Here is a 14,360-nt window from a genome sequence, read left to right on the forward strand (position 1 = left end):
TAATGCAACAGCAGTGCTTTTCTGGAGCAACTGTTTCCAAAACAAACAAAATCCCTGATTGTATGGGCCTTTGCACAGCCAGTGAAGCATTCTGTTATTTTGAGATCTCTTCTGATTTTGGGTGAGAAATTTTTATTTTTCTAGAATTTATCAATATCAAACTATTATGCCCTCAAGGTTGAAATATCAAACCATTATACCCTGAGAGTTGAGGTTTATACCCTTAGGGTTGAAATCTACTCTTATACCCACAAGATGTTCTATACATAGAATACCTTGCTTTCTGGTGTGAGCACTTAGATTTTTCCTCTGTATGAATAGGTTTTGGAGGACAACCAAGGAAGAATTTACACATGAAACCTGGTTTTTTGGTGCGGTTGTGACTGTGAAATATGTTCAATGCTAAAGCCGGATTTTCCTGGCTTACTGGCTGATGAGGCTTAATGGCTTCAGGAAAAACGGTTTACAAGTGTCAAGCAGCCACTCAGTGAGGAGAGAGGGTCGGGGCAGAGAAAGGCAGCCCTGCCTCTGCCAAAAACAGTTTTTGCAGACCTGGAGAAAAGCGTTTACACAGGTAAGGCAGGCTGTCTGGCGAATACTCACTTTTTGCTAGGAATGAGGTGGCTAGATAGTCAGTGATCCTCTAGTCCACAGACTGAAAAGGTTAGACCAGACTGAAAGTTGTACTCTAACTAGTTCATGTAACAGGCCAAGCCCTTTGTTACCTTTTTCTTTTCTTTATGTGGGCAACTTAATTTCTCTGGAGAGGGTCATAATAGGGATCATCCCTGAGAACCAGTTAACAGTTTGAACATTGATTCACTGGGGCACTCTCTGGGGTGACTGTGTGTTTTCTCCTAAGGATCTGAGCCTGGTCAAATGAGACCTGTCTGCAAATGGTAGCAGAGCTAAGCGACTGAGGAGAACCCCCTGAAGTCTTTCCAGAATCTTCCTTAGATTAACCAGGGTTGAGAGCAGGAAAGGTTATTGTTCTACTTCAGTTTGTGTTACTTTGGAATATTTTCCCCAAATTCTGCTGTTCCATAACTTTTCAGTCCCCGAAAGAGACTTGGGATATAAGATGGAAATGGAAAGGCATTAATCTACAGCATTTACTCAAAATGAGCTCCCATAATTCTTGGGATTCATGAACTCCTCTTCTATTAATAACATAAACAGTCTTTATTTTCTAAACAGACCATGTCTTCTAAGGTTGATTTGGTTTTAGTTATTTGAAATTCATGACATAATTTTTCTTAAAACCAGCATTATAATAAAGGAGTGTTAGCTCCTGAAACCAGCCTCAGAAAGCCTATGTAATCTGTCATGGAAATAACTTTGGGACCTTTCTAGTGTTGTTACCGCATCCTCAGCCATCACTGTGAACATTGCTGCTATGAGAAAATATTTTGTAGATCACATTTGGATGCCAGAACCACATCTTCCCCCTCCTCCTGGTGGTGTGGAAATCCTCTCACTCCTGTTAGCATGAGGGCCACAGGGCCCGAGATGAGTGCTAATGGAAGATCCACTGTTTGCTCTCAAGGGCAGGAGACAGCCTATCTAAAGAGGATCTGGAGCTGCCGCAGGTGACCCAGGCAGTAAGAAAGGGCCATTTGGACTGGAGGTTAGTGAGCCTGGGGGAGAGTAGGCAGAAGTGAGGCCTGAGAGCTGGGCTGTGGTCCGTGATGATAGAGAGCCATGGAGGCATAGTGAAGGGGTTGGAATTTATCCTCTAAACATACTTGTAACTATTTCTTCAAGATTACTTCTCAAAGGTATTGAATGATTAAGTCTTTTCTTATATATTGTCAGTTGCTGTCTCCTCTCTACCCCAAAGATTTCCTCTCATCCTCTGCAAAACTTGGTATCATTCTTATTTTAAAGCTGTGCCATTTCAGGTGATCAGTAGTCAAATAAGTAAAATGATTATATGTAGATTTGAACTTTTTTCACATATGTGTGAAACAGAACTTTTCTGCCAGAAAAGTTCTGGCAGAAACCACTGACAGAACTTTTCTGCCACTGAGGCTGGAGGTGGATGGCTAGGAGTTATGTGGGGGTGCTGTGGCAGAGCAGAGCAGGGGATCCTAGATGGGCACCACGGCCAGTAGAGGCTCACAGTCCTGGAGGACAGCTTCCTGGAGGTGATGTTAGGTTATCTTCCTTATCTCTTCATATTTATGACCGAGTTTGTTGTTTCACAGAAACAAACTGTGTCAGAAATCTAAAGTGACAACAGTGAAAATGAAAACAAATCTCCAGCTGGTAAGATTTTACTAAAATAGAAGTCCTGAAAATGCAGCCTCGATTGCTTTGAGAAAAGAAGCAGAGATCTATACTCAGAATGTGGTGGGGTGGCGTCTTTCACTTCTCAGGCCCCCCACCCTGACTTTGAAATAGGAAATTTTCCTTGACCCCTTCTCAGGCCTCGTGACAGGGGTGCCTCGCCACCGGGGTGCTTTGCTTACTCAGCCTGCAGCTCTCAACCCCTCAAGGGAGGAGGAGCCCAGAGGTGAGTGGGTGCAGGGGCCGGAACAAGTGCTTTTGAGCACCAGCAGGAGCAAAACTCCATGATGGCCCCACAGTAGCATCTGTTGGGGGAGGACCTGTGACCCCCAAAGCCCCAGAGGGCATGTGTTATAGTGCTCTTTTAGCTTTGCTGTTCGTGGACAGCTTAAGTGTTAAACAGCTCAGTGGGCCCTCTCCCTTTTCATATGAGGCAGTTGTTCACCACCACTGAAGGCAGAAGGTCAGTGTGACACCCTTTAGCATCTGCACCCATGGCACCCAAGCTCTTGTTTGGCATCCAGGAAAAATCAGGTCTTACGAAGAATTTGAAGGGTGGTGAATACAGAGGATTTTATTGCCAATAAAAGTGGCTCTCAGCAGGAAGGGGAGCTAGAAGGGGAATGGAACGGGAAGGTAATCTTCCCCTGGATTCTGGCTGTCCCCAGCCGGACTCCTCTCCAAAGCAATGGTGTCAAGCCATTGCTCTGAAGTCAAGCTGCTGCTCTCTGACATCAAACCACAGTCTCTGACATCCAGATGCTTCTCCTCTTCTTCCCTTCTCTGCTCTCTGCCAGTCAGGTCAGAGATTTTATGGGTATAGGATGGGGGGCGGGGTAGGCCATGGGTGATTTTTGAAAAGGCAGCATTCCAGCGGGGAAAAAAGGTTGCATGTTCTCGCTTTGGCCCATGGTTATAGGCTTCAGGGAGGGGCTTCGCCAGGGACCCTGCCCTTTTCTGCCTAGAATTTCTCTGCCTCCTGTCCCTGTCAACTTGTGCCTGTGTACTTGGTGATCATTTGGATGTGGAAGACACACTTGCAGGAGAGCTCTCCAGTTCTGGTGGCTGCACTGAGAATCGGTCATCTTGCACTCTCCACATTAAATCTCTACTGCAGCATATCCAGACCATGTGAGACCTTCTTGCCTAGAATGTTGAAGTATATGTTTTCCCAACTTTTTATTTTAAAAATCTTCAAACTTACAGAAAAGGTAAAACAAACCTCCATAAACCACTCATCTTAATGAACCAATTGTTAACATTTTGCCACATTTTGATTTTTTTCTCTCTTGCTCTCATTTGTGTTTGTGTATACGTTTTTTTCTAAGCCATTTAAAAGTTGCACATGCCGTGATGCTTCACCCCCTAAAGGCATATGTGTAAACCTCTTAAGAAGGAATCTTCTCCTATAATAAACGCAGTACCTTCATCACACCTGAGAATTTTACCACTGATGAGGCATTGACGATCCACAATCCATATTCAAATTTCCCCAATTGTCCTATTAATGTCCTTGGTTGCTTTTGTTTAGTCCCAGATCCAGTCAAGGCTCTCACATTATATTTAGTTTTCATGTGTTTTGACTCTCCTTTAATCTAGAACAGATCCTCCCTCCTGCTGTTTTGTCTCTTGTGACATTGCCATTTTGAGGACGTCAGGTTTGTGGTATCATAGAATGTCCCCCAATCTGATGATCTGATTGTTTTCTTACAAGACTTGAGGTTAGCTTTTTTTTTCTTGCAAGAACATATGTGCGTTATGGTCCTCATTACCATGTTGCAGCAGGAGGTTCCTAATGTCAGTTTGTCCATTATAGGTGATACTGAGGAGTTTTTAGACTGCCACTAAATTGTTCTCATAAGTCCTCCTGTCTTAGGTAGACAGAGGCAACATGGGACACAAAGCAAGGGGTAACCTCTGTGGATACTCTTTCTCCCTTCCTCCCAGACCCTTCAGTCTTCTCTTTGGTGTTCAGCCCTAAAAGTTGACTATTCTGTTTTCTAATTTTCTGTGTTACTTTGTCCGGTTTGTGTTTGTTGCTCGATGGAATTAAAGAGGGCCTTGCTGTATGCAGAGTACAGAGGAATGCTCAAAAGAAAGCAACAGCCCTCCTGGTTTCAGCCGTAGAGCTACAACAAGATCTGAACTGTTATATCCCTGGGATATAACATCTTGCCTTCACAGAAAGTCTGCGTTGATGCTGAAAGAATCTGTAGGTCTTTCTCCCACTTTGAATTGCTTTACCAGGCATGGTGTGTGCCTAGTCGGAAAAGAGGGGTGGGTGGTGTGTGCTGGCCCTTGGGAGGTGGCAGGGATATGGTGAATGGCCAGTCCTGCTACAGCCCACATTGTAGCAGGCCTACGGCTGCTTCTGTTTCTTAGCCTGGCTAAAATTCTCTGTGGCTTATGTCTGTAACTTCACTGACAACTTTCTACCTTGGGGATCTTAATTGAAAGCTTTCTGCCTTATTAGCAGGCTGTCATAATGTCATTTGATATGTTTTAAATTTGATACTTGATTAACAAGTAAATTAACAAAAACTTGGCACTTTAAAAAGTTGGCTTATAAAAAGTTTTCCATTTATTTTACATGTTAATCTCATCCAGTGTCTGTAGAGCACATGTTCCGTGCCCAGCACTGTAAGTCTCTGGGAACACACTGTTGAATGAATGAAATCACCAACTTTTAGGGCTGAGTGCCAAAGGGCTGGGAAGCCTTCCTGGAAAATGAGATTTCAAGGCTGTATTAGTCCGTTTTCACACTGCTATAAAGAACTACCTGAGATTGGGTAATTTATAAAGAAAAAAGGTTTAATTGACTCACAGTTGCACAGGCTGTACAGGAAGCATGACTGGGGAGGTCTCAGGAAACTTACAATTATGGCAGAAGGTGAAGGGGAAGCAAGCACATCTTACATGGCCAGAGAAGGAGGAAAAAGAGAGAAAGGGGAGGTGCTACACACTTTTAAACAACCAGGTCTCATGAGAACTCACTATCATGAGAAGAACACGGGAGAAGTCTGCCCCCATGATCCAGTAACCTCCCAACAAGCCCCTCCTCCAACCTTGGCAATTACAATTCAGGATGGTTTTTGGACAGGGACACAAACCCAAGCCCTATCAAAGGCAAAGCTTAATAAAGACCCAGCATGGAAGGCTTCCAAACTAGACAAATACCTAACCACTAGTGTGAAGCGAGTACCGATCCCCTGGAGCATGTGTTTTTGGAAGCTGGGACCATACTTTGGAGCAAAGTCATTCTGTCAAAGAGGGGACTGCTTGGTTGGAATCAGGTGGACCAGGGGAGATGTTTATAATATCTCACTTGTTGGAGCTGCACTTTTATTTGAGTTAGGATTTTTACAGGGCTTGTTTGTTTAAAAAAGCAACTTTTAACACCTGATTCAAAATGAACCAACTCTGCTGTAGTTAATGGTGTCATCTCTGGGCATAGGCATAGCTGATCCTGAGTAAGAAAGAAGAAAACCAGCTTTGCCCACTGGTGTGTGTTTAAGCCAGAAGGCTCATTAGGATTCTTAGTTTTCATAGCCATGAATGTCCTCTTACCTCCTTTCCAGATTTCCAAAGTATAGTAAGTCCACAACGTCTTTGATAGGTTCCTGGAAAATGCAACTTTGAATAAAATGATGTGTAATGATACCAGTTTTATGGTTAATTGATATAATCAAGAGTTAAGTTCCTGTAGTGTATTTGTGGTTACTGAAACGTTAGTGAATTTCTAAATAGAGACCCAAAGCACTTCTAATATTAAATGTGGGAATAAACTTGAGCTATATGTACATTTAGGGCAGATTAATAAAAATCAGGGAGATAATTATTTAACCCCTTATTGCAGGTCAGTGTCGCAGGTAGCTGAGGCCTATCCCAGGAGCTCAGGGTGCTGGATGGGAACCCACCCTGGCCAGGTGCCATCCCATCGCAGGGCACACACATTCATTCTCTCTGTCTCTCTGTCTCTGTCTCTCTCTGACTGGGACTATTTAGACACACTAATGAACCTAACGTGCTGAGCTTTGGGGTGGGGTGTAGGGGAAACTGGAATACCCAAAGATAAACCACACAGCCATGGGGAGGGGACAATGTGCAAACTCCACACAGACAGTGGCCCCAGCTGGGAATCCCTGTTGCCCTACTCATCTATATTACAATGAGACGATGTTGAACAAAATGTTATTTGAGGACCTGCCATATGTGGGTCTTTCCCCAAACAGCAACATAAAAACCTAAGGTTCCGGTTCTCATTAGAAAAATATAACCTGAGCTGTGTATTCTTAAGCTCTTATCAGGAGGCCAACTGAGGAAAATTGCATTTAGAAAAGAGGAAAAGGGTAGGAGGAGCCACGGACTTGGGTGGAGGCGGGCAGAGCGGAGGAGCACTGTGGGTTGGGCATGCTGAGTCCTGGGATCTGCAGCTGGCCCCTCCGCAGATGGCTGTGGTTGAGAAGCTGGGCCCTGCATTTCTACATCTTCTCATTTTACAAGGATAGCCATAAATTTTCACAATTTTTAAAATGTTGACAGTTAACTCAAAAACTGTTTTAAAAATAAAAAAGGCCATGCCAGACGCCGTAGCCCTATCCCATATGCGAGCACATCTTTGGCTGCAGGTGGCTAGTTTGCATCTGCCGGCCAAAGGGAGAGGTCCATTCCATCCAGTCTTCTGGGTCCTGTTCAGTATTATCAGACAACTTTGAAGACTGAGTGCCAAGATTATGTGAGCCTAGCACTCCCCAGAGTTCCCTTTACCTTGCGCTTTAAATGGTCTACAACTTTAATTTTAACTGAAGGTTAACATAAGAAGAAACCATATGAAATCCGCATATGTGTGAAACTGGCTCAGGAGACTGGCATCACATCACTTCACACCACGTATGAAGTACCGTGTACCTAAATCCTTGTAGCGTCTGTTGCCAAAAACACCTTGTCTCCCTTGTGAAACCGGAATGCTTCCTCCTTTCTGTCAGGAGATAATTCATATTTGCTCAGGCTGCCAGGAAGCTCAAGGCTAGCTGGAGGAGTCAGCCCTCAACTGTGTCAGCCTCCGTTTGCTCCCAGCCTTTCCCTGATCCAGTCACTGTGTCTTCCCCTTGTTTGTGGCTGCTTGTGATAAGCAACCTCAAATTCTTGTTTGGAAAGGGGCCCAGTACAAATAAACTTAAAGGAATGTGTATTTGCTACCAAAGGCCTCCTCTCTGTCTCCTGGACATAGAACAGTTTCCTTCGATGCATAAAGCACAGCACAGGTAGCTCACGCGTGTAATCCCAGCTACTTGGGAAGCTGAGGTGGGAAGATTGATTGAGCCCAGGGGTTTGATACTAGCCTGGAGAATGTAATGAGACCCTGTCTCTGGAAAAAAAATTAATAATAATAATAATAATTTTTGAAATAAAAAAATAAAGTACAGCAGAGGCTGAGGGAGAAAGCCAGTGGGCCTGCCTTAGCTGCCCTTCATGGAGTTGCATGGCAGTGGAGGCCAGGGTTTTTCCAAAGAGTACATTACTCCCCCTTGTCCTTAGACTTCCCATATCTCTTTCTTCCTTCTCTTGCTCTCCAACCCACAGGGGAAAAATTTTTTTAATTAAATTACAATACCTCATATCCTTTCTGAATGTACTGCCATTCTTGAAGGTTACTGTTTTCCGTTTCATATATGCCTATTTGCTTATATCTCCTCATTTTACTCACTGAAAGACATTTATTATATTTATTGTGGTAACATAAACATGAAATTTACCATGGTAATCATTTCTAAGTGTACAGTTCAGTGGCATTCACAGAGTTAGTGTGACCATCACCACCACCCATTTCCAGGACGTTTTCATGCCAACGTAAACTCTGTACCCATTAAGCAGTAACTCCCGATTCTCACATCACCCCCACCCCTGATAAACTTTATCTCCTGTCTCTGCATTTGCCTCTTCTAGATACCTCGTATTAGTGGAAATATTTGTCATGTTGTGTCTGATTTATTCTAATTAGTATAATGTTTTCAAGGTTCATGTTGTAGCATGTAAAAGAATTTTATTTCTTTTTTAAGGCTGAATAACATTACATTGTATTAAGAGACCACATTTTGTTCCTTCATCTGTCAGTGTACCCCTGGGCTACTTCCACCTTTTGACTACTGTGAATAATGCTGCTGTGAACATTGGGATACAATTATTTGAGTCACTGCTTTTTGTTGTTTTTGTTAAACATAGAATTACCATGTGATCCAGCAACTCTGCTCCTATACTTAGGACCTACTGTGGCACCTTATGCCACAGACTCTGAAAGACAGTTCTGTCTGGAGCCATGTGGATGCTGGCGGTGAGTGGTGATAAGTGCTTGGTACCTTGAGGTAGTACCTTGTTGACGGGGGACACAGAATACCTGCTCCAGGCGGCCCAGTCTCCTCGTCCTCCTGTGAGGCTCCAAACAGGGAAAATTAGCAATGGACAGCCAAGTGCCAACTGGTCACTGATGGGCCTGTGTGAAGCCACATAGCAGAGCTCTGCAGCACAAACTGGAGTTTGTGGGGTTCATCACCTCACCTGTGTTTTTATACATTGAGCTTCCTATGACCAAAGAAAGCATGTGTAGCCCTCCTTGTTTTGAAGGGCAGATATTCTTTAGAGTCTGTGCATCAATGTAAATGACCTCACGTCTTGCCAACGCTCTGCCTTGTGTCTGCACTGTGTTATCTATGGTTACTTCCCTTTTTTTTTTTTTTTTGAGATGGAGTCTCGGTCTGTTGCCCAGGCTAGAGTGCAATGGCTCGATCTCAGCTCACTGCAACCTCCATCTCCCGGATTCAAGCAATTCTCCTGCCTCAGCCTCCTCAGTAGCTGGAATTACAAGCGCGCACCACTACGCCCTGCTCATGTTTGTATTTTTAGTAGAGACAGGGTTTCACCATGTTGGTCAGGCTGGTCTCAAACTCCTGACCTTGTGATCCACCTGCCTCAGCCTCCCAAAGTGCTGGGATTATAGGAATGAGCCACCACACCCGGCCACTTTCCTTTCTTTTTTTTTTTTAATATAAGAGTGTTACGTGTTGCTCTGTTGCCCAGGCTGGAGTGCAGTCTCAGCTCATTGCAACCTCCACCTCGTGATTCTCCTGCCTCAACCTCCATTACAGGCGTGCGCCACCACACCTGGCTAATTTTTGTATTTTTAGTAGAAACAGGGTTTCACAATATTGGGCAGGCCAATCTTAAACTCCTGATCTCAGGTGATCCACGTACCTCGGCCTCCCAAAGTGCTGGGATTACAGGAGTGAACCACTGTGCCTGGCCTCTATGGTTACTTTCCTTACAGTAGTGGTGAGCAGCAGAGAGGTAGGGCAGTGGCCTTGTACATGTGGGGGTCTCTCACAGTTAAGGTCAGTCTCTTATCCATCTTTGCGCTCTGCTCTGGCCTGAGTCAGGGCTCGGCAACTGCCCAATTTAAGTATGAGAAGGAAATACTGGTCACATGCCTAGCCCCTCTTCCTGCTCCCTGTAACCCAGCACCCTCAGGAAGCAGCCTTTTGCCACCACTCCAGCTCTGCTGCGAGAGCCCCTCAGCAGACATGTCCAGTGTCATTATTGCATCAGGTGGACCTGCGCTAGGGAAATCAGCACAGAATGTCTGAATATTTCATGAGCATCTCACTCATGAGCACTTAACTCAGGACAGTGTATTCACACCAGCTCTGGATACCAGGAGACCTGCACCAGAGGGTACGTGGTCATTCAGAGGCTGGTTGGTGTGGTCTGTGAGGAGTTCTGCTCCTCACTTGGGTCCTTTGCCTCCAGTTGGTGGTGTCCACCTGCCTCCATCTCCAGAGGGCGTCTGCAGTGATGAGCATCCTAGTTCTTAGCAGCTCAGGTCGAGGTCCATAACAAGGAACAAAAGCACTGAGGTCAGGAGTTCGAGACTAGCCTGGCCAACATGGTGAAACCCTGTCTCTACTAAAAATATAAAAATTAGCTAGGTGTGGTGGCGTACGCCTGTAATCCAAGCTACTCTGGAGGCTGAGATCGGAGAATCACTTGAACCCGGGAGGTGGAGGTTGCAGTGAGCTGAGATTGCGCCACTGCACTCCAGCCTGGGAGACAGAGCGAGACTCCATCTCAAAAAAAAAAAAAAGAAAAAAAGAAAAACATGCTGCTATTGAGTCTGTTTATAGCCTTCCTGTCTATTAAATAAATGGTGTTGTGGTGTTTCTCTTTGCTCATTTAAAAAATAATATTTGGCCGCCTACCCTATTCTATGTTGGAGATACAAATGGTGAGGAAGATCAAAGTCCCTTCTCTCCTGGAACTTATGTTTTGGTAGAGGAGAGAAAACAAACATGTAAGTCAGATCAGATAGCAATAATTGCCATGAAAAAAACAGGATAAGAAGATAGGGAATGGGCAAGGGAGGAGGTGAAACTCCATGCCTTAGATAGGGAAGAGCTTGTTGGGGAGATAGCATTTGAACTGAGAGCTGAACAATATGTAAAATTTGGTTGGCCAGGCATGGTGGCTCATGCCAATAATCTCAGGACTTTGGAAGCCTGTGGCAGGAGGATCGCTAATGGCCAAAAGTTTGAGACCAGTTTGGGCAACATAGACTCTGTCTCTACACAAAAATAAAAATACGAGCTGATTGTGGTCATGTGTACCTGTAGTCCCAGCTACTTGGGAGGCTGAGGTGGGAGGATAGGTTGAGCCCAAGAGTTTAAAGCTTTAGCAAGCTAGGATTGTACCCCTGCACTCCAGCCTGTACAACAGAGCAAGACCCTGTCTCTAAAAAGGTTGTATTTTTTTAAATTAGAAATTTAAAAAAATCAGCCTAGACAAAGGAAACAGCAAAGGAAAAGGAACCTGTGGAGCAGACAGGAGTTTGGCATATTCCAGGGGAAAAAAAGAAGGCCAGGAGTGTGAATGGAGCATAGTGAATGAGTGGAAGGAGTGTGAATGGAGCATAGTGTATGAGGGGAAGGAGTGTGAATGGAGCATAGTGAACAGGGGAAGGTGGACAGGTGAGGCAAGATCAGATCAGTGGTGCTCACTCTGCACGTTAGAATTACCTGAGGAACCTAAAGTTGCCATTGTGCAAGCCCCACCCCCAGAGATTGTGATTTAATTGGTCTGGGGTGGGGCCTGGGCATCTGTAGTTTATAAAAGCTCCCCAGGGACATGGTGCAGCCTGAACTGAGCACATCAGTCTTGATCATGCAGAGTTTTACAGACTCTGGTAAGGAGTTGGGACTTTACATGAATGTTGATGGGAAGCCATTAGACAGTTTGAGCTAGGAAAATAGCTCGTTCTGATCTGCGCTTTTAGGGGGCTCACTTTGGTGACCGCGTGGAGAATAGAAGTAGGAGATTGTTACAGTGGTCCAGTTGAGAGATGATGATGGCTTAGAGCAGGATGGTGTCAGTAGAGATGGTAATAAGAGATCAGTTTGAGGATAAGTTTTGGAGGTTGTGGTCACAAGATGAATTGGATTTAGTATGTCAGGCAAAGGCACAGAAGGTTGCCTCAGAGCTCACCTGAGTAACTGGGTGGATAGGGGTGCCATTCATGGAGATGGGAGAGATCGGGGAGGAACAGGTTTGAGAAGTAGGTGGAGTAGTTGTGTGTATTGGTTGGAGTGAAAGCCTTAGGCTGATCTCTCTAGATTTAGGTAATTTACAGATAGAGGCAACCAGATGAGGTTGACTAAAACTTTCTGAGAAGTCCTGTTCCCGTAGTGCCAAGAGTTTTCTTGAAGTCTTCCAAAGGTAAGTTCCAAAAGCAGTCGACTATTTTAGTACATGGAAGCTATGGTGAGAAGCATGCAGGAGAGAAGAAGAAAATGGAAGACACTGAACAATTTTCATGCAGGGTTAGGCTGGACGTAGGTGAAGAATGTACTCTGAAAGATTACATGTAATCAGTCAGCATCTGGCCTGCAACAATAATTGAATGGCATGGCGATAGACAGAATCCAAAATAGCAGGTTACAAAATTTGTATTTGACTTTAAGGGGAGTTTTTTTCCCAACAAAATTGTCTTCTAAGATACATCTGAGTCACATTATAATTATTTTCATTTCTCTGACCAGGCCCTGGATGTCCAGCGGTTCAAAGCAACCCAAGTTTTTAAGTCAATATCAAATTATTAGAATTGGTTGCCTTATGTGGAGAACAATAAGGAATTTGTTAGAACAATTTATTTTTCCCCCTGATGAAAGAACATGGATTAAATTGCAACAGTGGAGCATATTGATTGGTTCTATCATGGAAAAGTTCTTGGTTTTAGGCTCATTGAGGGCAAGGACTATCTCTTATACAGTTTCTATTTTTCAAAATGCCTAGTATCTCTGCTCATTCTGAGACTTTTTGTTACATTTAGTAAAGTTACGGGATCTTTCTGCAGTTAGTGCTTGTCTGAATGACTGAGCAGACAGGTTGACCAGAGGCTCTGGAAGTGCCAACAGCCTCTTCTGGGTATTTCTTTGTTCTTACTAAAGAAACTCAAGATGTGGCTGCTTTGAGTGAAACACAAGAGAATTCAGAAAATGACCATCATCTGAAACTCCTTAATAAAAAGAGCTTTGCATTGGCTCCAAGCCTCAGAGGCAGTGCCTGTGAGGTTAGGCTGACTGGTGTTGAACTTTGAAATGTCAGGCTCCATTGCCGTCCCATTACCTGAACGAGTCCCTCATGGTAAGCAAAACAGAGAGCATTTGTTGCCCTATGTAACACATTTTGTTTGCATTCACTTCACAGACAACTGCAGTGACCTGAACTCAGAACTGCAGAGGGTGCTGACAGGGCTGGAGAATGTCGTCTGTGGCAGGAAGAAGAGCAGCTGCAGCCTCTCCGTGGCCGAGGTGGACAGGCACATTGAGCAGCTCACCACAGCCAGCGAGCACTGTGACCTGGCGATTAAGGTAGACCTTCCTCACCCTCTGTGAGGCCCTTTTAGGTTCTGAAAGGGAAATGGTCCAATCCTTCTCTTGAAGTGCAGTTTTCCTAAATACTTACTAGGGATGAATGTTTCCATGAGAGCCATACAATAGATTGAGCGATGGTGTAGATGCGGGGGCTCTAGAAATTTCAGTTGGGCTGAATTATTTCAGAAAAAGTCATGATGTCAGCAGTCAGGTTCACTGGCTTTGCGGTAAAAAGGACAATTTACTTGGAAACCATTCGACTGCTAGTATTGAACCATGTCATTTTAGTATGGTTTATCATAGAGCACTGTTAAGCTGTAAGTTTAGCTTGGAAGTTTTGTTAAAGCTCTAAGGCCTCTAGAATACAGTTTCAGGAGTCCATTCATCAATTCCTCTTGCTGTTTGAGATAGTGAGAGGAATTTGTTGCATCTGCACAAACTTATTGTGAATGATGGGAAAGTCAAGGCTTATTGATACTAGGCCTCTGTATCTTTATATTCCTTCGACATAACTTAGTGACCTGGGCATAGCAATTCAAATTTAAAAGTCTAGGAGGAGCCCATAAAGAGAAAATGTAGGCCCAAGTTTCTATATGTAGGAATCCTGGATTGCACAAAAGAACTGTGGTGTCACAAGGTAAACCATGATGCATGTTTGTAACACTGCTGGTTTTCCATCTTTCTTCATCTCAATTGCAAATATGTAGTTGATGTGGTTCGGGGCAGGGAGAAGCAGTTGCTGGTGTTTCTTTCTCTGGAATCTCCTGGGCCCTATATTTGATTGTAATGTCAACTTGGGTCTAGCCCCATACTCGGGGTTGAGAGGGAAGGAGGAGGCCAAGGGCCTCTACCAACCAGCTAGGGACAAAGCCACAGGGTCTGGAGCAGAGCCAAGTAGGATGAGAGTCTCCAGATTTAAAGGAAGGACAGAGCAGCACCTGGGAAAAGGGCAGCAAGATTTGAGAACCAACATGAGCATCCAAGAGTGATGTACCCTTATGTTTTTTAGTATTTGAAGCGTTCTGTTTCTTTTCTTTTCTTTATTCATTTTATTATTATTTTTTTAGACGAAGTCTTGCTCTGTTGCCCAGGCTGGAGTGCAGTGGCATGATCTCAGCTCACTGCAACCTCCATCTCCCAGGTTCAAGCAATTCT

General features: G+C 44.3%; 1 protein-coding gene across 1 annotated transcript in view; it reads left to right on the forward strand.

Moving 5' to 3' along the window:
- MCC (MCC regulator of WNT signaling pathway) overlaps positions 1 to 14,360 on the forward strand; it is a 466,429-nt gene that overhangs the window by 373,311 nt on the left and 78,758 nt on the right. The window contains exon 7 of the mRNA XM_058440606.1: positions 13,039 to 13,202. Within this exon, the coding sequence (XP_058296589.1) occupies positions 13,039 to 13,202 (164 nt within the window). The remainder of the gene's footprint in view (positions 1 to 13,038; positions 13,203 to 14,360) is intronic.

The sequence above is a fragment of the Hylobates moloch genome, unplaced genomic scaffold (genome assembly GCF_009828535.3).
Source record: "Hylobates moloch isolate HMO894 unplaced genomic scaffold, HMol_V3 SCAFFOLD_6, whole genome shotgun sequence".
Lineage (NCBI taxonomy): Eukaryota > Metazoa > Chordata > Mammalia > Primates > Hylobatidae > Hylobates > Hylobates moloch.